The sequence below is a fragment of the Ictidomys tridecemlineatus genome, chromosome 2, assembly GCF_052094955.1.
Source record: "Ictidomys tridecemlineatus isolate mIctTri1 chromosome 2, mIctTri1.hap1, whole genome shotgun sequence".
Taxonomy (NCBI): domain Eukaryota; kingdom Metazoa; phylum Chordata; class Mammalia; order Rodentia; family Sciuridae; genus Ictidomys; species Ictidomys tridecemlineatus.
The window spans coordinates 169,118,576-169,142,772 of record NC_135478.1 but is presented as its reverse complement, the minus strand read 5'-3'; the positions used below and the strand labels follow the sequence as shown (position 1 = coordinate 169,142,772).

At 33.6% G+C, this 24,197-nt stretch overlaps 1 protein-coding gene across 1 annotated transcript in view; it reads right to left on the bottom strand.

The window, feature by feature from the left end:
- The window catches only part of Cacna2d1 (calcium voltage-gated channel auxiliary subunit alpha2delta 1), a 448,394-nt gene that overhangs the window by 337,795 nt on the left and 86,402 nt on the right, over nucleotides 1-24,197 (bottom strand). The window contains 1 exon segment of the mRNA XM_078040138.1: nucleotides 9,639-9,755. Coding sequence (XP_077896264.1) covers nucleotides 9,639-9,755 — 117 coding nt within the window.

Sequence of the window (24,197 nt, the reverse complement as noted above, 5' to 3'; positions counted from 1 at the left end):
AAATGGAGACCCTTTTCATGTACCATATTGTTAAAATATTGAGTTTGGAAAATGTGCAAGTAAATAATTGCCCTATAACCACCAGCAAAAACAAACCAAGGAACAAAAATCTCTTATTGAGAGCTCTATCCACTCTGTAAAAACTGGATTTCAAAAATCAAAAGGCATTTTACTCAAAACCACTAACTGGAAAAACAGTCTGCAGATGATGTCTGTATCACAGTTGGCTGACAATGCTCTAGATAGGTGTTTTGTGGTACAGGGCAAACAAAATAGAAGAAGATGCTGACTTTAAAGAATGAGACCCTTCCAAGGCCTCATTATATGATTTTCATAGTATAAGAACTACAAGCCACATGCACAGAGGGCTTTGATTTTACTGGACAAATGACAGATTAAAATTTGGGGGGGGGGTAAAATCATTGAGATATCATAAAGGCGAGAAACAGTGCATATGCTGAAATTTAGATAACCCAAATAAAAGAATTCTAGCCCAAATACTACTGTATAAAAGATCTGGAGACATTTAATCTTTCTCAGTTTCAGATGATACACTTAAAATTAAACGAGTTAATGTTGTAAACGTTTCAATTAATAAGAGGGCATACAATGGAACACCAAGTATTTCTATAGGTACACATATCTGGGTGTAAACTTTTTGCTATCTGTGTAAAGTTGGGCATATTACTGAAATTCCTGAGCTTTCTCTTTCTCATCTATGAAATGTGATGAATTAGACCTACTTTGCAGAATAAAAGTGGTGTCAGAACTATATGAAAAGATCACAGGAAAAGTGTCAGAACCGCAGCATTCAATAAATGCTAATTATTAATATGCTCCTTACTATTAAAGTTCCAGAAACATCTAACCTTCTCCATTTAAGCATCCAGATCATTTACTCTTAATTTAACTTCTCACTTAATTTCTCATATTTCCTAATTTTCTTTACCACAACTTCTTTTTTTTCCAGTGTTCCTTATAAACTTAAAAACTTACCCATTTAAAAGTATCTACTCTCGAACTCTTCATTTTGACCATTATTAGGCCCTACTAACATGGGCTGTGTTTTCAAATACTTCAATTATTGATTACCAAATCTTCAAAACCCTCGATCTTACAAAATTTCCTCTGCCAATCCTCCATCTTAGATGAATTCAATAGTCTTTTCATGCAACTACTATTCATATTGCGCCAAACCTTGTTAGAGAAAATCTATTTGTTTATGAATGTAACCATTATGTATCAAAGGTTGAGCCTCTACTAAAAAAAGCTAACAGAAAGAAAAATTTTCTTTTCTCCCCTCTGCTTCTTTAAAATGAATTTTCTCATTTTTAAAAATGGGAGTTCATAACTCACTTGAATCAAATGTATGAAAGATGATATGTCATGAGCTTTGTAATGTTTTGAACAACCAATTTAAAAAATGAGTTTTCTCAAGACTCTCTTCCCTAAAACGCACAGTAATTCTGGAGAAAGTCTTGATATAGACACCATGTGGTTAGCTATATATTTTAAGTAAGAGTACTCTGATTTTGTACAGACAGAATGGCCCAGCTAAACACTACATCTTTACCCCAAAGGACTTCCCCTGATTCTCTTGTGCAACTAAAGCTTGTCTACTGAGATGGACACAAACATAACAGAATGGGTCTTCTGAGAATCTCTTGAGCAATGTACCTACAGATTTCTCCTCACATGAAGAAAAATATAGTAATAGTCTGTTTAAATCACCCATTAGTAGGCTTGTCTATTAAATCACATTTGAACATGGCATTAAGTCTTACAGTCTCCGTAACTTTTTTATTTGCCATTGTACACAATAGATTTGTTTCTAAAAACAGTCCCAGTTACCCAATTAAAATATTTCATCTGGGCTACAATCAAAAGGCTAAGCTTAGTTTAAAATTAATTTAAGCCATGAACAGTGACACTCAACTATAGACCCAGGGGCAGGAGGATCACTTGACATCAGGAGTTCAGGGCCAACTTGGGCAACACAGTGAGACTCTACCTCTTAAAAAATAATAATAATAATAAAATTAATAAAATTCATTTAAGAACTCCTTTCTAGCTTGTTACTGTTTCTGGCTGAGAAACTTTTCTGTCCACCCTTTGGGCTTCTCCTGATTCTATTTTGACCCCACTTTTCAGCTCACAAAGAATGATTTTAGCAAAGACAGACACTAAGGGAACCGTCAATGCAGTACTTCAGAAATTGAACTGCCACACTGTGGCCATCATTTACACCTTAAAATCTCAGTTCTAACCTGACAGGATTCATCTACTTTCTTTCTACTACATTGACTTTGCCCCTAGCAGGAAGCCCTGCTGGACCCTAAGACCAGCTCCATTCCATAAGATGTACATCTGCAGAGGTCTACCCGTAAACTTGTGCCCAATGAACCACTTCTCATTTCTCTGCCACCAGGCAAGCATCCCTAGCCTCAGCATTTCACTTTTAGCATGCACAGGCATGTACTTAATCCAAATAAATAAAAATAATCTCAACTATACAAAACAAATAGTGCAACAGCTAGTCCCTTTACCACTCTGTCACAGACAGAAATACCTTAGCTTTTTGAATAATCTTACCAAAGACATTTGCACTAAGATTAAAGAGAAGGGTATGCACACTTTCTTCTGGGAGGAAAGAAATAACACAAAATTTCACTTATTTTTTCAGAGTAATTTTTCTCTTGATCACTTCAATTTGGATAAGTTTAACCTCAAGGTCAGATTCTGGACTAATGATCAAAATGCACACACTTACATATACCCACATACACAGAATTTTTAGACAGCTCTGAAACTCCTATGTTCCAACTCTGAAACACTTTTAAGACATCAGGACAATTTATATCTTCTGTCTTATTTCAATGTGAGGAAGGTTCTAGATTTTATCCATAGGTCATTTTAATTACCCGTAGTAGACTCCTTTCACCTTTTTACTTGATTTCACACAAAACATCAGTCTCCAAGATTCCCATATTCCATTTGCAACAATATGATATCACACTTCTATTTGATCAAGAAAAAAGTGGTCATACAAAATGACTTTCAACTTGTCTCACTCTGAAAACTTCAATGTCTTTATTTCTATTTAATAGTATCTCCTATGGCCCAAGTAAAAGATCCCATCGTCTTTTCAAAGATAATTTTTTTTTTTTTTTGTGGTCCTGGGGATTGAACCCAGGGACTTGTGCATGTGAGGCAAGCACTTTGCAAACTGAGTTATATCCCCAGCCCCAAAAAGATAAATTCTATAACCCCAACCTTCTCTCTTCTTTTTCTGGAATTGTGTTTCAACAATGAGCATGCCCCCACCTTTTTTTTTTTTTTTTTTTTCAAATTTCATGGATGGCTTCCCCTCTGACTACGGGTTGGCTTATCTGTCCTCCATTCTCAAAAACAAACAGAAAAAAAAAAAAAAAAAAAAAACAGTCTTCAGTAGTAATTCACATTTCTCTTTTGCTATCCTACCAAACTTCATGAAAATCCAGACAAATTTCTTCCCAATACTTCACTCCCAATTACTCTGAAACACTAGAGTAATTACTCCATTCTGGTCCACCTTGCTGAATCTATTCTCAGGAAAGTAACCCAGTGAGGGCTGGAGTTGTGGCTCAGTGGCAGAGTGCTTGCCTCGCATATATGAGGCACGGTGTTCAATTCTCAGCACCATATTAAAAATAAGTAAACAAAATAAAGATATTCTGTCCATCTATAACTATATATAAATTTTTTTAAGTAAACCAATGAGTCCTAATAGACAAATACAATAAATTTTTACTTCATCCTAGAGTCTCTAAATAATTTCACTGTTATTCCTTGGACCCCTTTCTTAATTATTTGGACTTAATTTTTTTCTTGGACTTCTTTCTATATTTCTTCATTAACATCCCCTGAGATGAAGAGTATAAATCTGCATTTTTTAGAAAATTCTGCACTGCTAACACATCGAAAGATACAGAACCACTGGCCTAAGAGCTAAAGAAACATAGGAAAACAATTTGTTTAAATAACAATAATCTAGTCCTTCTAGAAACAAATAAATAAAATCTTAATATTCATTTGAAAACATTTGCCAATTTCCTCTTTTCATTATCTAATCATAAGATGAATATCAAGGTTGAATTAAGAGTTAGGGTATATTACAGTATTTAAAGCATCATAATAGATTGGAGTAGTTTTAATTAAACTTACCAGGACAACCAGACATAATAGAAAAATAATAGAAAAAGTACCACTAGAAAATTTTTTTTATTATAACCTTGATCCTATTTTCACTGAGCAAAATGTTCAGGGACCTTCATTTACTGAGCAGATCCCCTTGGCTGGGCAGGTTGGGGAACAAGGAGACCATTGATTTCATTTACATGGGTCTCTCAAGAGGCTCTATGGGAGGTTGAGTTTTTTGGTTAAAAAGGTTTCTCCCATGAAATGTTCATTAACACTTGCACATATTTCAGCCCACTACAGGCTGAAATGAATTCTAATACAATGTTAAATGAATGTTTATCTTCTGCTTCTAAAATATTGTTTGGTTTCAGATTGCTTTATGAATAATCCAACAATGTTAGCAAGATAATCATCATATGGAGGCAGTTTCTGAGACCTAACTACAGCAAATGTAAAAAAAAAAAAAATTCATTTAGCAGATAGATCTTAAAATAAAATATTAAGATACCTAAAAGCATTTGAAGACAGAAGTCCTAAAACTGAATTCTACCACTACCTCATGCTATACATATAGTGTTAGAATAGTGTTAGACAAGAAACTTTGACCTCTGAATTCTTAATTTATAAAATATGAATAAACATTTAATGTGTCTACTTCATAGGACTTCTCTATAAGGACCTAATGTGAAAGATTATAGGAATCCTAACATATTTTAGTTTTATAGAGTTCACCTCTCCCCCCCAAAAAAATACCAAATTACAACTATATAAGTACAAAAGTCTGTTTTACTATCAAAGAGATGGTTGTAAGAGAAAAGCAGCTATAAGTTTTTGTATCGATCTCTCAACTCTTCCTAAGGTTAGTTGATAAAGCAGATCAAAAGATCTTAACAGCATAAATAAAAAATTTAAATAAATGCTGAAATTGAAAACAGAAAATATTGGGAGAAATAGTTTAGATAAAATACATAAAACATAAAGCAATAAAGTAAGTTATATTTGAGTTTCTAATCAACAGGTTATAAAAGAATTAAAATTTTAGTGTTCAACTATGTAAAAATCTGTATGCTCAGTTGCACAATAACATTTACTACAAACATTGAAAAGCAAAAATCACACTAAAAAAAAGAAAAGAAAAACACAGAAGATGTTCACTTTTTTTTTTAAAATGAACCCTCAATTTTCAACTATAAACTGTTAAGTAATTTCTTTGAAAACATGTAACATAATAAACCATTCAATTTGCTTTTTTCCCACAGATTTTACATTTGTTTTTTGAAAGAATCATTGACACATAACATAACCTTGACACAAAGAATGTTAAAACTTTAAAAACATTCAAACTCAAAAATGACAATTATTGCTACATCAAATATTTTATTTCATAGAATTTTTAAAAATGGTTAATTGATGTAGGATTTCATGAAAATTTCATAGCATTGAGAATATTCTATTAATTGAAAGAGCTGATTCCTAATCCTATGGATGAACAGTAGTTTACAGAATACTTGGACAAAATTTCTTCCTTGTTAAGATCATATACTTGCTCAGGCCAAAAGACATATTTGTATAATAAGTAATAATGCAGATCTTGGAGTCAGAAACATCTGGATTCTTATTGCTCAAAAGATCGTCTTTTGTAGCAGGCACATCAGCATCACCTGGGAGCTTTTTAGAAATGTATCTCTGGTTCAGTCTGTTGAATAAAAATCTGCATTTTAACAGGAGCCACAGGTGATTGGCATGCCCATTAAAGTTTGTGAAGTGCTGTCATACATTACTTATTAGACACATTTCCTTGGGCACGTTTCAGGAACCCTCAAAGGCCCTATTTACTCATCAAAAAATGAGGCTGATAATAGTTATCTAGACTATAATATTAGTGTGAAAAGTAATTAGATAATGTTTTTTAGTAATAAACATTTAGTAAAATCAAATTAATATTAAAATTCTAGTATCTAGCTCGGATTTGTATATTCATGATTTTTCACTATATTTAATATATAAAATTACACAGGTACAACATCAAGATAAATTAAAGCTCCTTGAATCCAGGTGTCTTCCTGAATGTAAGCCTACAGCAAAAATAAAACTAAATTAATAATGCCATTTGCATTCATTTGCAATATAATGTAGCACCTGTTTAACAATTGGCCTCAAAATGTTTCCCTACTAAATAATGTGTTTTCTATTTTTGTGGAATCAAAGTTAAATAAAGAATTCAGTTTGAAAACAAACATGACTCTTTCTCCCAGACATAAAACTTAACAAATTCTACATTACTTAAACTTTATACCTTCTGTATTCTGCCATAATGAATTTAGGATAGTCACTGATTCCCCACAGATTTCAAATAATGCATATGTCTTGAGCTTCAATTACAAATGACAAGAAGAAGTCACAAAAGGTTCCCATTATAATCCAATTGTGACAAAATACCTGCTATTTACAACCTTTTCCAAGAGATTATGATGTCCAGATTACCTGCTTCCTGTGTCTAAGAAAAAATAATTTAAGCTGATAAAAAGTAATATACATAGAAATATTTTCAGTTATCACCAGGATCACCAAAATATAAAGCACCTTATTTTTATTAAGTAATTTTTATTGCAAACATACATATCTCTAAGAGTTTTAAAATAATATTCACATTCCTAAAATTGAAGATAATAATGCTTTTAATTGTCTAGTTATGAAATTTTATCTTACTCAATTATGTATTTTTTAAATACAATGTTTCAAATTTTTGCAATACAACATGCCAAATATTCCAACAGAGAGTGCTGCTACATTACAAAACCCTGGACACTTTAACAATCATTATAAAATAATCATAATTGTCTAAAACAGCAAGGAAATTTTTGAGGGCCAGCATATGTATAAAATGTAACAAGCTAAAACTTTGAACTGTGAGTGAAAAGCAAACAGGAAATAAAGGGTAGTCTTGGAAGAAAGATCTGTCACAGTGCTGAGGTCTAAAGAATAACTCCAGCATTGTAGCTAACAAAACATATGTGAAATTTTTATGAAAAAAATTAAAACTTTGTTGAATGACCTAAAAAATTGCTTAATGGAAAGAATATCCTGCTTATAAATAGAAAGACAAAATGTAATAAAGATAAAAATTCTTCCCAATTTGGTCTGAGTCAGTATGATCCCAATCAAAACCCCAATGGAGATTTTTCCCAGATTTTCAGGCTCAATCTATAATAAAGATAAAATGTAAAAATTCAAGAATAGGCAAGAGGGGCTGGGGTTGCAGCTCAGTGGTAGAGCACTTGCCTAGCATGTGTGAGTCACTGGGTTTAATCCTCAGCACCACATATAAATAAAGAAACAAAGGTATTGTGTCCATCTACATCCAAAAAAACTTAAAAAAAAAAAGTTGAAAGTGGATCAAATACTTAAATATGAAAGATAAAACTTAGAACCATTGAGAATAAAATATTTTTAATTGTGTAATCAATAATTAATAATAATTAATAATTTAATAAGGGTAGGAAAGGATTAAAATTATATTTTTAGATATAATATCCCAAAAATACTAATAATTAAAGAAAAGTTGGCTTTGACTGCATTAAAAATAAGAACTTATTAAAATATATGATAAAGACAGTGAAATAGCCAAAATTAGGAAAACATTTGCCTTGTATATAACTAAAATGAGTTAATACTAATAACTCATAATCTACAATCAATTATAAGAATAAAAATATGCAAAAGATATGAAAAGATATTTCACTGAAGATGAAGAGAAAGATGATCACATTACAGGATGATTTCCTTATTAGCAATTAACAGAGATACCATTTTATATGTTTGCACACAATTAATAAGTCTGACACTTTTACATTTGTCCAGAATATGGACTACTGGGAACTCATGTATTTCTAGTAGAAATCTAAATTGAAACAACTATTTTTGAAAACAATTATCACACTTTTTAAAGCTGACTTTGTGAATTCCCTATAATAATTCCACTGTCCTGTATTCTTGCACATGTGTACCAAGACACTTTTCAAGAAAATTCAGCAGCACTAGTCATAATAGCATCTATCTAGAAGCAACCCAAATAATATATAAATACATAAATGGAGCTACATCCTCATAAAATAATATATACCTGTAAATATGATGGACATGGTTTTGTTAGACATATCTCTTAGACATGGTTTTGTTTTCCATAGCTTCAATTACACATGCTTAAGCATAGTCTGAAAATATTAAGTGGAAAATTCTAGTAATAAGTGATTCATAAATTTTAAATTGCATGCCAGTCTGAGTAGCATGATAAAATCTTGCCCCATTCTGCTCACGTCACAAATTACTCCTTTGCCAAGCATATCCACACTATATATATTATCTCCCTGTCACGTACTATGGTGCCAAGTCAGGTATCAAGTCAACTGTCAAAGTACTGCAAAGCTTTTGTTCAAATGACCTTTATGAGGTAGCCTAGTGCTACATCAACAACATCTACTTCATTTTATCCCCTTGATATTACATCATCTGACATCACAAGAAGGAGTGTAAATACAGAATACTAGGATATTTGTGCAGAGAGAAAGGATAGTCACATAACCTTTATTACAATATATTGTTATCATTGTTCTATTTATTATTATTTATTGTTAATTTCTTTCTCTTCCAAATATTGTCATAAATATGTATATATAGGAAAAAAAAAACAGTACAGTCAGACCTCCACATCCACAGGTTCTGCATCCTCCATGCATATTGATAGACGACTATGAAGGGTTCAGTACTATCTTTGGTTTCAGACATCCACTGGGCGTCTATTCTAAGAACCCTCGTGGATAAGATAGGATTACCATAAAATGAATTAAAGCTAAATGCAAAATACAGATAAATCATACAAACATAATGTTGGTAAAGAAAAGTTGCCAAAGACTGCTTACAAAATGATACAATGTCTACAAAGCTCAAAAGTAAGCAAATAAAATATAACTTGTTTAGCAAAGAAGTTATGTGAGGTACAGTGATTTTTATAAAACAAAGAAATGATCAGTCAATTATCTAGTATATAGGCCACATCTGACCAGGAAGGAGGATGATGCAATGGGAGAGTACTAGAATTTAAGGGTGCTAATAATATCCTTGGTTTTATGTCCTATAATAAGATTTAAATGTGTTCATTATTATGCATAATGATTTACATATGCAGAAATATACATACATATGAATTGAATATACTTTTCAGATGTTATTAAAAACATAGTACTGTTATAAAAATAAACCACTATTTAGATAAAAGTTGCCTGATTATTCTAGGTTCCCAAAAAAATCATAATCTTTCACTGTTTTATGAATGCATCACATGAGCACAATTACTAAAGTAAAGAAAGCACATCAAACAAAACCTCCGAATAAAGCATGAAAAATAAATAATAGGTAAGCAATAGTAAATAACAGAAGGAGCAGATCCAAATTAAACTCACCACCAGGGCTTTAGATCTGTTGCTTAGAAGTTTCTCAATATCCCTGGCTGCAATTTCCACCAGCTGGCGTGCATTATTTGGTTCCACAGTATACAAATCCTGGTATTTCTCATAAATCTGAGTGAAAGGAAAAGGAAGTTAATAAGAATAATAATTGCCTCTTGAGCTCATACATTCCCATTAGAAGGTATTTAAAACTATAAACAAATGATTAAAAAGATCTACCCTTCTCTTTCTTCATTTGGATGATTTTGAAGTTTCGGTAAAAGAGGAAAACATAAATATAAATTTGCTATCAGACTACCAGCTTGCTAAAATAGTAGTTTATGTCATAGGTTGTAAAACAGCTTGTACCAAAATAGTTTGCATTTGCAATTTTGAGGTTTGAAGCTGTACCTGCCCACCCCAGCATCACAACCTGGTATTAACTGTCAATCACCTTTTACAAAAAAGGGTGGTCATGGTAGAAAATAGAGGGAGAGATGCAGCATGCAGGTCAAACCTGGAAGGAGTGTGTGGTAAACAAAGGTAGGAAAAAGGGTTATATCATAGAGAAGATCCCTCCCTGTAATGGAGCTAAACCATGCTGCTAAACCTTATGGAGATTCAGCCAGGTAACACAAGGAATTTCAGGGACAATTTACATGTAGACAAGTTGAAGGTTATTAAAATCTACAGTAAATGTTTGGTTAGAACTGTAATAATATCTTCAATTTTTTATCAAATTAAATGTTTTCATGTGTTTTTTGAAATCACTGAATCAAACTATACCAAAATTAAGCTAAGTGACAGAGAAAAACTCAACTTTATTTCTGGTTCATCTCTAGGATTTCCCTAGAGTGACATAAGCTACGCCTGGTTTACACAGCCTGTACACTCCCAGCAGGAGAGGAGGAATTAAAGCTGGGAAGGAGGCAGGGAGCAGTGGCAGTGTTTGTGGCTGGAGTGTTGAGCTGAGAAGGAAATCCCTTATGCATGGAACAGATGGGGTGCACATGCATGACTAAACCATCTTTGAAAGCCAGGACCTGGCAGGTTTTTACTGTCTTATGAAAAGTGAATCCAGGCACACACCAAAGCCAGTTCAACCCTGCTTTTTTCTGGCTCAGCTCCAGCAAATCTGTTTTACTACCAACAGGTTCTACAGCCAGGTCCCAGGGGAGCATGACGCTGCTGGTGAACACTGGCTTCAGGCATACACAAATGCCTATACTAACATTCATCCAGCACATAGTACATTAGTTTCCCATGGACTTAAAACTTTTTTAAGGGAGTTATAGTTAATTGGCATTTAAAAAGATCTCAATCACATTTTACTCCTAAAATTGATTGATTAATTTAAACTCTGAGATTTTTCCCCATAATCATTTGAACACTGGCCTTATTCATTTGAATTATCCAAGGCACATCAATTTAGTGACATAAAGATCCTATATTTGGTTTCCAGTGCATATCAATGGATTGCTTATGCTTTCACCAGGTGGATATGGGGGTCCTCTTCTCCATACCAAGCTTATCCATGAAGAAATCCCTCCAAGGAGAAGCTCTTTTTTCAGCCTCAGATGAGATTCAGGAATGAGAATTCTTGAATTGATTAAATGATTTGGGTTACAAGTAGATAAACCTCAACATCATTTGAATTTGATTCAGGATATTTAGTTCTTTGCAGTAAAACCAATAGAACTAATTGATGGGAAATGTACTGTGCTTTGTACCATTAATACCTTGTTCATTTCTCTACACGGTCTGACCTCCTTCCTGTGGTACAGAGAGAACAATGTGCTTCATAGCTGATAAAGATTATTTCAGATGTACAATACATACTTCACGTTATTGACTACAGATAATGTCAGTTATTAAGTCACTACAGGTGCCCAACACATTACTAAGTGGTTTAAAAATGAATGGAGTGTAAATCAATTTATCTCAAGTATATACATATCATCTAGAATATATACAAAATATTCCCTCAAATTATATTTCCATTATAATTTTAAAACAATTAACAAATACTGAGGTGTGGTTTTGAATGTCCCCCAAATATGCTAAAAGCTAGGTCCCTGGGGTGGTGAAAACTTTGGGAAATGGAGCCTAGTGGGAGGTACTCAGGTCATTGGAAATGTGCCCTAAAAGGGTATTGTGGGACCATGATGCCCTGCCTCTTTTTTTCTTTTGCTTCCTGGTAATTAGTTTAGCAGTTTTGCTCTACCACACACTACCATCTTGATGTACTGCCTGACCATAGGCCCAAGCTATGGGGCCAATTGATCATGGGCTGGAACCTCCAAATCCATAAGTTAAAATATAAACCTTTTCTCTTTATAAGTTAATCATCACAACTATTTCACTATAATGATAGAGAACTGACTAATAAAAAGAGAGAAATATAAACTCTGTCTCTAAAGTAAGTCCGAAACAGATGAATTCAAGAAAGTCTAGAACCCAAGAATAAATATCTGGCTATATTCTTTCATATATAAAACTGCAATTGGAATGTTTTCTTTGATAAGAAAAATGAGTTAAAACTATGTACCCACCTCACCAAAAGAACTAGCTCTCACTTTTTGGCTTTAAAAAACACAATATTCTTTGTTGTTGTATGAACACTTATGAAGTCTCTCGAAAAGTTTTCAGATAAATACTTAGTAAACAATTTTCAAAGTAGAAATTTTCACATAGATTTTTAATATGATGATACATTTCATAACATAAATATACTTCTATTTTCACCACTGAAATAAGCCACAATTCCACAATATTTAATATATTAGAATATTAATATTAAAAAGCACAGCCTAAAGTATCTTTTTTTTGTGTGATTACCTGCTTTGTATTTTTACCCAATTATTTCGTGAAGGAAAAATAGCATGTTAGAAATAATATGAGTTTTTAGCACCAGACAGCAGACCATTCAAATCATGTCAGCTTCTCACATGCTACATGATATTGGCCTTTCTACTAAAAAGAATGTGGCATAAAGACAAAATTCAGGATGGGATATTTTCCCTACTGAGTGATACACTAATGTGCTTTAGTTTTACTCCAATGTGAGTCCTATTATTATTCTATACACAGTCTTCACAAAAAAAGAATGCTTGTCACCTGTACATTCTCTCAGAATCTTAACTGACTTTAATGATCTTCCACTGCTACATTCAAAGACTAAGTTTCACTGAAAACAGAACACATTATAGTTCTTGCCTTCTTCACAGGTAACTTCTTTCAAATCACTTTCCTCTAAATTAAGTCCATAGTTCCCAGATAATCTTCAAAATAATACACTTAAAAATAACCTCAAATGTACTAACTACAAAGTGACACCAGTCATTGATATAATTGCTTAACAAAATTCATAAAGAATCGTTATACAAACTATAAAACTTTCCCAAAGATACTAACTGAAAACTTAAATATGTCTCCAAGTTTTAGATCGCTCCCTAGATTATTAGTAGCAACTAATTTTAGGCATCCAGTTTATACCATTTCTAGGTGTTTTATTCTATTATTCCCTTTCAGAATGCTAAAAATAATTTAAAAATTAAAAAAATTAAAAGAATTAGCTAACCAACAAATTAGGTTAGTTATGGTTTTGGAATATCAGACGGGGGCAGTTTGAGTCCCTAAGAGTGCAAAATCACTGCCCAGAGCAGCAGAAGAGATGAAAGGTAACCTGGTATGAATTAGGAGAAGAGAGTCTGAAAAGCCACTCTACACTTTGGACCTCCATTGACTCATCAGATGTAATTTCAGAGGAAAACCCCTTAACATAAGTGAGAAAATCCCTGAGAGTTAAGAGCGAACACCTTCGTAAAGATAGTCTCAGTGCAGGATCAAGGGAACTCCAATGCAGAGGTTGATGGGAAGAAAAGGTCCAGCTAAAGGATGATGGTGAACCACCTAGAACAAAGGGACTCAATGTAGTTGGAGGAGAGAGGCCAAGTCTTTGGTGCCACGAGTTTTCAGTATCTATGTCAAGAGAACAAAAGAAAGCAACTATCCCAGAGCTTACTTCTCCTCACATCTAGACCTCAAGGAGCAAAGTCAAGAACATTAGAGAATATTGCAAAGTGGTTGGAACTTGGAATTTATTAAATTACCATAAAAGGTTGTTTTGGACTGGAAAAGATCAACCATCAAGTGGTTAGATTAATCAATCACCCCTCTCACCTTTTTGTGAGAGATAATGGCAACTTATAAGCAAGTGAAGTTCCCTAAAGAGATACACTCTAGTTTCTACATACTGTAACTTAGGCATATAAACTTTGACAACCCTAAATCAATATGTGTGTGTTTCTTTCCCTTTCGTGGAACCTGTCCTGGACAGGCAATCAGGATGTCTTTCATGCCCAGCCATCTTACTTTGGGAAGTTTCCCCTCAGGGTGTCCCAAGTAAAAAAGGAGGCCAAGAACTTCCTTACACATACTTCATGATATTCTGATGTGTAGCTTTGCCCATTGGTCCCTAACTAATTGCCAGAACTTATAACAGACCTAGGAGATGCTGACTACTAAGTCAATAGCTTATGAGAAGCTAAGGAAAAAAGATCTGTGTAAACAATAATATCACACTGAGCCAAACAGATTTCTCACCATAGGACAGCAGTTGTACAGAATAGTGTAAATCCAGGGCATTAACAGCAATGAAAAGATTATCTGGAGGAAAAGAGTATTCAGATATATTGAGCAACAGAAATTATGGCTGTGGTCACCAGAACAATAGCCTCCCAGAGATCCTAATCCTCAGAACCCGAGTGAATATGTTGTTATACCGCAAAAGAGAACTCAGTTTGCTGATGGATGAAGATTGCTAATCAGATGAATCCGAAAGATCCTTAAAAGTGGAAGAGGAAGGTGTGACTAAGGAAGGAAACCAGACATGGAGGAAAGAGAAGAAATCTCCCTAACATTGCTGGCTTCCGTTGAAGATGGAAGAGTAATAAACCAAGGGAAAGACATGTGAAAATTGTAAAATAATGAATCTGCTTGTGTAAGCCAGAAATTTGTGGTAATTTGTCACAGTAGCAATAGAATTCTAACACAATAAATTAGTCATAGCCAGGAGCTCCCTGCTCAGAGTCCACAATGAAAATCCGCCTCTGAGGCTGCCTTGCTCTGGACATCCTTCCACTAACCAAACTATGATGAAAATACTCTTGAGTTCATGACTTAAATTTGCTACATTTTTGAAGTATTTCTACAATAAACTTCCTGAGTGATTCACTGTGCCTTAAATTAGAAACTTAAGAAAGACCCCATGTTTCCAAATTGTGACTAACAGTAGTCTCACTGTGCAATTTTTTTCATTAGTCATAGATTCTGATGAACATGAAAGATGAACTCTATTGTGAGAAATGTTCATTTTCCTTTAGGCTTTAGGTAGTAATGAAATTAGTTCACGGACACACATTATGACCTTCATTAATTGTGTGAAGTTCTAAGAAGAAAGTCTAGACAGGAAACCTAAAAATACCTAAATGGACATGCATATGTTGTATAAAATTATAGATGAACCAGATAAGTAAATACGGTTTCACCTCACAATAATCAGAGTGGGATAAAGAGAAAATATTACATGACCTCACCCTACCCCCACCATTCTTACTTCACAATCTTGACTGGCTAATAGGACTAAATGTAAGAATCTTTAATACTAACTCAAGCAGGGAAAGAGGTGCATTGTCTCCTTGACTGCTTTAGACACCCATGAAATAATTTTCATTAATTTGAATTGAATTTTACAATGTGAGATGGCTTGTAGATCATGTTAGGGCTTTTGTTTTTGTTTTTATTAAATACTCTTTGAACTACTTGTTCCCTGTAAACTGAGAATATCTTATTTCTAAAAGGTATATTAACACAAAAGAATAATATAATGTTCTTTCTTGATTACTATCAAGGATCACACTTCCCTTGACTGAAGAAATTTTACAATCGGTCAAAATAGAATAAAAATTTTCATTATATTTATCCTGAGTCTCATCATAGTCAAAGATGGACAACCTAGGGAGATGTTGAAATAGGTGAATATTCCCTCATCTGAGTAGCCAGTGACTGCATATTTGAATTGATGATAGAATATATTTTACAAACAACAAACAATTTAAAAAAACTCTCTTTCCCTTTATAAAAATTAGCTGAGTTTAAAAATCACACAATATACTCGAAGTAATCTCTGATCTCATCAACCTTTCCCATCTTCCCCTCGGATTAAAAGAGAAAATGATACAATCCCAGAAACAAAAGTCAAGCTTTTAAAACATCTTACTCTTTAGTACTCTTTGTTATATTGTCTGTTGGGATAATCTCCACTGGGTAAAGAACTAAGGTAAATATCAACTGATGAAATACATTTAAGCAACATAGATTTTTTTAAATTTATGAAGCTATGCATATTCCTTTTACAAAAACCATGGCCTTTCGTTAATATCAGTTTTAAAAGGGTATATCTGATTCACTTCTTTTACATAAATTAGAACCCGTTTCAACCTATGGGATTTTTATGACTTGAAGTTTTCAATTTTGCTATTCTTAAGCATTTTTAAATCTAATCTAATCTAAGTTATGTAAGTGTTGTATTTATTATATATTTTTTATTGCTCTTAATCAGAATCAGATTTCAAGAGGAAAAGATTTTGTTCTGTTCTTGGTACATGTACAGTACGTGGCATAATAAATATTGATTGTATAAATTAGTGAATAGATATCAATACTGGGTACTATGTCAGGTTTCACTGGGAATGTGAATACTGACTTATAACAACTTCCTTATAATTTATAATCAAAATGAACCTAAAAATAATAGCAAGGGTAAGTAATGTGCTATGCACTTATATAATGGAATACAAATACAATACTTAAACAAAAATTAAAATAATAGAATATATACATACAAAAAAGGATATTATTGTTCCAATATAGAGATACAGAAAGTTATAATCTCATAATTCAGAAAAGGTACAAATCATATAGGCTATGAAAGTCAAAAGATGGGATTATAGTCACACTTTGGAGGAAATGTGTGCTTAAATATTGTCTGTTGGGATGAAAGAGATCATAGCACGCATGATACAAGGAATTATTGGAAAATGAAAACTGAAAAACAAATTGGAGCATGATTATGGAGAGTTATGGAAGTTAGGATATTGGTTTATACCTTAAACTGTAGTCAACTTAAAATATTTTAGGTTAATAATACCTAGCCCAGAATTTCTAGAGCCTATCACAGTGGTTTGTACACAGGAAGAACTAAAAATACAAACTATAAAATATAAAATGCACACACACACAATTATATGCACCCAAGAGTACATATATAACTTCATCATGTCATCATATTTATAGTGCATACTTTTCCAATGATGACTTCACACTGTCATTCTCCTAGCGATTCCCTTTTATCTACTTGATATGCTATAGCTTCATAGTTGGGATGGGGTCATCACACTTCAAATGGGACATTATCTTTAGAAAAGATTCAGGAAGAATGAAGTCAAAGCTGGTGAACCTCTTGCCAGTTGCCAGTTGCCCAAGTTCCTACTAATAAGAACATAATGGTGACACTCATAAGCAATATATTAAAGTTATATGAAGGAAAAGAATAAATGACTATTGTAAAAGTGCTTGTTAATGCAAAACAACAGATGATTACATTGAACCAGAAAAGCAGGTTGTTTCTGGAATAGAAAAATTAAACTACAACAAAGACTAACTACAAAAATTATTCATAGCAAGAATTTCTCAGTTTGGAGGATGGTGAAATTTCACATATAAAGTAAACTGTAAGTTTTTTTGTTGTTGTTTTTGTTGTTGTTGTTCTTCGGTGCTGGGGATCAAACCCAGGGTTTTGTGTATGCAAAGCAGGTACTCTACCAACTGAGCTGTATCCTCAGCCCCTGTAAGTTCATTTTAATAACACTAAGAGTCAAGAAAAGAAAAAAAATTATATAAATATATATACTTATTATATATATTATATATATACACACACATATATAATATATAGTAAAGGCTATTTGCTTTTTTAATTCCAGAGAAAATTTATTAACCCACTCTCTTTCCCTGTCCATATCTAAACCCATATACAAATTGTGAATTGAGTATTATTTTAACCATAAAATCTATATGCAATGAAAAGTGGAAGAGATCACACTATATTCTATCAAAATTAAATTAAAATATAACTAACTATAGACTGAGTAAGCCACCTGTTTAATGTCTCTAACCCTAAATGACCTAAATTCATTTTCTTGCCAATAAAAGAATTTTAAAAAGCAATCTTGTTTAATTTGCCCTTCACTATCATACCTTATTAACACAGGACTATCGATGCTGATACGTAATAACATGCTTATTCTTACTTCAAACCCTTCAATCCTTCTAAAACAGTTGTTCAACCTCAGTACCATTGACACTTTTTACCAGATAAGACTTTGTTGTGGGAGAATGCTCTGTGCACTGCAGGACATCTAATAGCACCACTGTCCTTTGTAAGTAGACCCACATAGCAAGCCCTCTTCCCCACATTATAATGTCATAAATGCTTCCCAGCACTGCCCAACATCTTCCAAGGAGCAAAAATCACTGGCTTGGAACCACTGTGCTAGATATATATTTGCAATACTAATAAATAAGAATTCCATTTTCAACTACTAGCACAACTTAAGAAAATATAAATTAATGTTTGATAACAGAACAGAATGATAAGGTAAAAATAAAAATTTTTAATATATGTTAATAAAATGTTGAAAGTAGCCAGTAAGATGACAATTGCCCTTAAAGTTCATTCTGTGTCTTTGAAAATGAACAGAATTTACCACTGTTTATTAAAAAAAAAAAAAAAAAAAAGCTTCTCAAATCTCTCTTTTAGGGAGGGAAGTGAAAAAAATACATATTCTTTACTGAAAGTACATTTTTGCAATCAAAATAGATTTCTTTTTACTTCAAAGAGACAGACAGAGATCAAAAGGGTGAGATGATCACAAATTGCCTATATAATTATGGTGATGGAGTTACAACATTTCATTGTTGAGGAAAGCAAGGCAATTCTGAAAAAGAATGAAAATATCATAAATAGCAATATTTGTTTATCAGAAGTAAAAAGCATGCAACTTTTCCAAAGCATCTATTAATGCTTCCCCATTTTATCTTTTGTTTCCTTATACCCTTAAAACATTTCTGTGAGGAAGGCAGTGTTGCTGTTGATCTCATGTGAAGAGTAGGTAAAGGAAATTCTAATACCATGTAGCTACTTAGTAATTTTCCTGGGACTGGAAGATTCCTCATCTTACTTGTTGCTGTGCTGATTCCCTAATCAAAATCACAAATTAATTATGTTCTGCATTTGATTGTCTTCTTTTGTAAATATACTAGTATATTTAACTATCACCTACAAAATGAATACTCTATTTACATAAGATAATGTGCCCATTATTTCAAAGAAAAAGCATCAGGGTTAGTTAGAAACTATCATAACTCAAACTATTCATCTAAATACTAACTTAAACTATTTATCTAAATACTGGGGATGTGGCTCAAGTGGTAACGTGCTCACCTGGTATGCGTGGGGCGCTGGGTTTGATCCTCAGCACCACATAAAAATTAAAAAAAAAAAAGATGTTGTGTCCACCGAAAACTGAAAAATAAATATTAAAAAATTCTCTCTCTCTCTGCTCTCTCTCTCTTCTCTCTCTCTCTAAAAAATAAAAATAAAAATAAATAAATACTAACTTATTTGAGAATACTAATGAATGCCCAATATTTAGACACATTCTGCATTTATATCTTTGAGTAGCATATTAAAATATAAAGTATTGATTTTGACATAACTTTAACTTAGGAAATCTTAACAATGAATCAGAGTTCTGTGGTGGTGCCATTGCAGAATAGTTCCATCTTTAAAAATCAAATTTCAAAAATAATAATAATCTACATATTTTAAAAATATATTTGCATATTTTATACTAAAGTTTTAGAAATTCAGATAAAATTTAAATTTAAGAAGTAAGCCTTATAACAACAATGCGACAAGGATTATTTTGACTTTCTTAGATAATTAGGGGGACACAATACTATGTTAGTAAAAAAAAAAATTGGGATTCCCCTTCATTGTCAGAAGATAACACAGCATTCTAAATGTTACAGAAGGGAAGTAGGGAGCAATGTCAGACATTGTGGGTGAATACTTCAAAATGCATATTGTTACCACTAGAAGAATACATGTACACACACACCACACAGTCTGAGTCCAAAGTCCTACAACCCAAAAGGAAAAGCCTAGAGGGATCTGAAAGAGAAGACAAGAAAAGTATCAGGGAGGAAAACGTATCATAGAGGCCCACTGAATAGAGGGCCAAAGAGTGCAAATAGCTGTGGATCCCACAGGAAGTATAGAAGACACAGAGCTTTTAAGGCCTTCCCTGTCCCTATCCCCAGGGCCAGGGCTAGGGAGAAGAAGTAAGTTGCCAATGGCACAAAACGTAAGCAGATCCTTACTCTTTCTGGATCAGGCATGTTAATGAGCTTCAGAGCAAATGCCTCTCCAAATTTTGTACCCTAGTCACTTCACTTAGCTCAGGTAATACAGATCCTGCTGGGACTCCCTCCCTACCCTTTCCCTGCAGGGAAAACAAGCTTATTTGGAATGAAGAGAAACTTGACCTCTTTAAAAATAAAGCCTTCATTCCTGCTTCCTAATACCAAACACGCTCCCCTTAGAGATGAAAGAGTTAATAAAGAGTTAAGTGATCAAATGCAATGACAATTACGGAAGCCTTCCTTCTGTAATAAAGAGAAGGCTAGGAGAGAAGTCCTGAAGGGGCCTGAGGACCTTATAGAATGCTTACATTGTTGCAGTTACTTGTCCCCAGGGCAGCGCCAATCAAATGTAGTGACTGAGGATTTTGACATATTTGCAGAGTTCTGTTAGATTCAGAAGTACATTGCACAGGGCTGGGATTGTGGCTCAGTGGCAGAGCACTTGCCTAGCATGTTGAGGTACTAGGTTCGATTCTCAGCACCACGTATCAATAAATAAAATAAAGGCTCATTGACAACTAAAAAAAATTTAAAAAAAAAAAAAAAGAAAAAGTACATTGCCCAGAAAAAGACAATCGTTTCTACTCATCAACTTTTTGTTTGAAAATCTTTTTCTGAAGCAAATTCTCATTACTATATAGTACCCACTAGTTTAGAATATTTGATGAATCTGATATTGGTCAAAATTTGGTTATATTTTTAAGGGGATATATTTTCTTAACAAATTAAACACTGGTTGATGGCCAAACACTAAAACCATTGTTTTCAAGAATATTACAAACACTTTAATATTTAAAATGTTATTTATTTATAAACATGTTATTGGCCTCTCCCTCTCCATTTACTAGCATGGGAGCTACAAGGGTGTGTGTGTGTGTGTGTGTGTGTGTGTGTGTGTGTGTGTAGAAATAATAAAATATCCTATAACTCAGATTGTTTAAAAACGTTTTCCAAAATCTGGAGATACATTTCAATTTTTTTTAATTTTTTTAATATTATTTTAGTTACTAGTAGACTTTCATTTTACTTATTTATATGTGGTGCTGAGAATCAAACCCAGTGCCTTACACATGCTAGGCAAGCGCTCTGCCACTGAGCCACCACCCCAGTCACTCAATTTTTTATTGATCTATAATCTTTAAAATTTATAAATAAAGCTTCAATTCTATATTAACAAAGCACTAATACGTTTTAATATTCAGATAATAATACGAATCAATGGAAGATTGCTTAATCTCCCCCACTATTTGTTCTGCCCCTTCCATTGTGGTAGAATTTTCATTGGACACATTACTGTAAAGACCTTCCTTCTTTGTCACCTGTCTAGGTTTATGAGACCACATGACTAAGCTCTCATTACTGCAAGGTGTGTAAACATCTTATACTGCCTGGGTACCTGCTCTCCTACTCTGTCTTCCTTTACCTGATGGCTAGGAAATAAGAGCAACTGAAGGGATCACCTTAGACTAGAAATGAAAACCCCAAGCTGAGAGGATCTCAGGGACTCCCAGCTAACCATATTCTGCTCACCTCTAGACTGCAATGTGGGAGAAAAGTGTGTACTGATCTTGTCTGTGTCACATCAACTCAGCCTGTACCCCACTAGTACAATATGATACATTTAACTAATTCAACAAATGAATGATATTTGCAGAGTTATGTTTATATGTCAGTTTGTGGTTTATATGGATTGTATCATCATTCCAACAACTCCATAACATTACCTTGGCCAAATTATAAAGCTAACAATTGACAGAACCAATTGATGGACATATGTGCTCCAAATGATTACATAATGGAATAATAATTCAATAAGAGATATTTAAAAACTTTAATGTATTAGGGTCAGCAATACTTCTTAAGACTCCTCACTCCTGATTCCTAACAGAAGGTAGGCAAGAAAGCTATGTAAAATCCACATCTGTTAAGAGTATTGAATACATTCAATAACATTAATCAACTTTCCCCAGACTGATATTTTATGACCCCATTAAGCAATTTTCATAAAACTACAAGGATGTATTATTTTAGCAATGTGGCTCATTACATTGGTTCTTGGCCTTCATGTAAAACTGGCTTTACCTGTGAAGCCAGTAAAATTAATTACGTTAATTGATTTGTGAAGAAACAAAATTTCTACAATATTAACTTTGGTCCAGGGACCTATTTAATTCCTCCCCTCCTTCAACTTCTGGTCCTCAGCATGCATTCAACACTTCTGATGTCTGTCCCTCAGTGTCAGTGTCTGTCATACATGAGAACCCAAGTTTGGTCTCCAGCACTTCAAAAATAAATAAACAAAACCCCACAACAATGCCCCCAAACTTAGCTCAAAGTTCATTCTCAACAATGTTATCTTTCAAGCGGTTTTTGCCTCAAGTTTACATGGCTTAAAAAATGTATTCCTTTTGCCCAAATCATGGACCTTCTCTCTAGGAAAAGTTAGGAAGCAATGGGATCACTTATCCTGTAAGAGAATACTCTCCATGTGCCCTAATACCTGAATTATTTTTCCTGTAGCGAATTCTGCTCAGTCTCCAATGCAGACACACACACACACACACACACACACACACACACACACACACACAACAGAAAGAGAGAGGAAGAGAGAGAGAGCTTCCCTAACATGTCATTCTCTTACACATATTACATCTGCCACTATATTGAGGTACGTTCCTCATAAACAAAAAATTATGGGGATTTTCATCTTTTCCATCTACTTTTTTATCCTAATTCAGACAAAGTCATTAATTCATACAATTTTACAGTCTTCTAAGCCATCTATACTTCCTAAGACCTAATGGAAACTCGGTGAAATTTTTTTACTTAATGTTTTATTGCAAAACACAGATTTGGCAATAGAAGATTCATATCATAACACGAAATAAAATAACGAGGTCAGCCAAGCAAGTGGTTTTTGAGGCTGGTGAGGCACTGAAAAGGTTTCCAAGAGCTTATTTTTAATCTCAATCTGTCAATAAAAAGCATCATGTAACTTAAAACCAGAATCTGTCATTTGTCATTTTTTTTTCTCCTTGTGGTTGAATGAAAGTCCTTAGTCAATTTAAACAGTATTTAAATGAAAATTAATAAATAATATTTGCTGAAACATCCACAAATCCCATTGATCAGTCTCACTTATATGCTGCACACTTTCTCAGTGTAACGTATCTTCCCCAGGGAATCACTACAGATTCCTACTGTCAATTTACAATAGCTTTCAGGCATCTTTTCACCCCAAGCACTGGGGATTTTTGATGAGCTGTGTCAGTTCGCTGAGAAAAGAAACTGTTTCTTTGTCTACTCTTGGTAGCCTGCACAGTGCCTGGAACACATTATGTGCTCAATGAGGATTGATTAGAATTAAATCTCATCACTGGTGTTCACAAGAAATACCCTTCATTTCCAAATGTATTCCTTATCTCACAGATACAGGCTTAGTACCCTTATGTAAAAGATTTGAGACCAGAAATTCTTCAGATTTGAAATCTCTTCTGAACCATTTGCTTATACACACACACACACACACACACACACACACACACACACACACACACACGTGAGATGTCTTGGGAATGAGACCCAAGTCTAAATATGCTCAACCTAATATTAGTTTTAATGAAAACTCTCTTGTAGAATACAATTACGGCATTTGCAATAAATGGATGAAGTTGAAGAATATCATGCTAAGCAAAGTAAGCCAACCCTCCCCCCCCCAAAAAAAAAAACAAAGGTCAAATATTCTCTCTGATAAGTCGATGCTAACCCATAAAGGGGTGGGCGGGCATGGAGAGAATGGAGGAACTTTGGGCAAAGTGGAGGGAGGAAAGGGGTGGGGGTATAGGGGTAGGAAAGATGGTGAAATGAGATGAACATCATTACCTAGGTACATGTATGACTGCACATATGGTGGGACTCTACATCAAGTACAACCAGAGAAATGAAAAGTTGTGCTCCATTTGTGTACAATGAATCAAAATTCATTCTGTTATCATGTATAACTAATTGGAACAAATAAAAAAC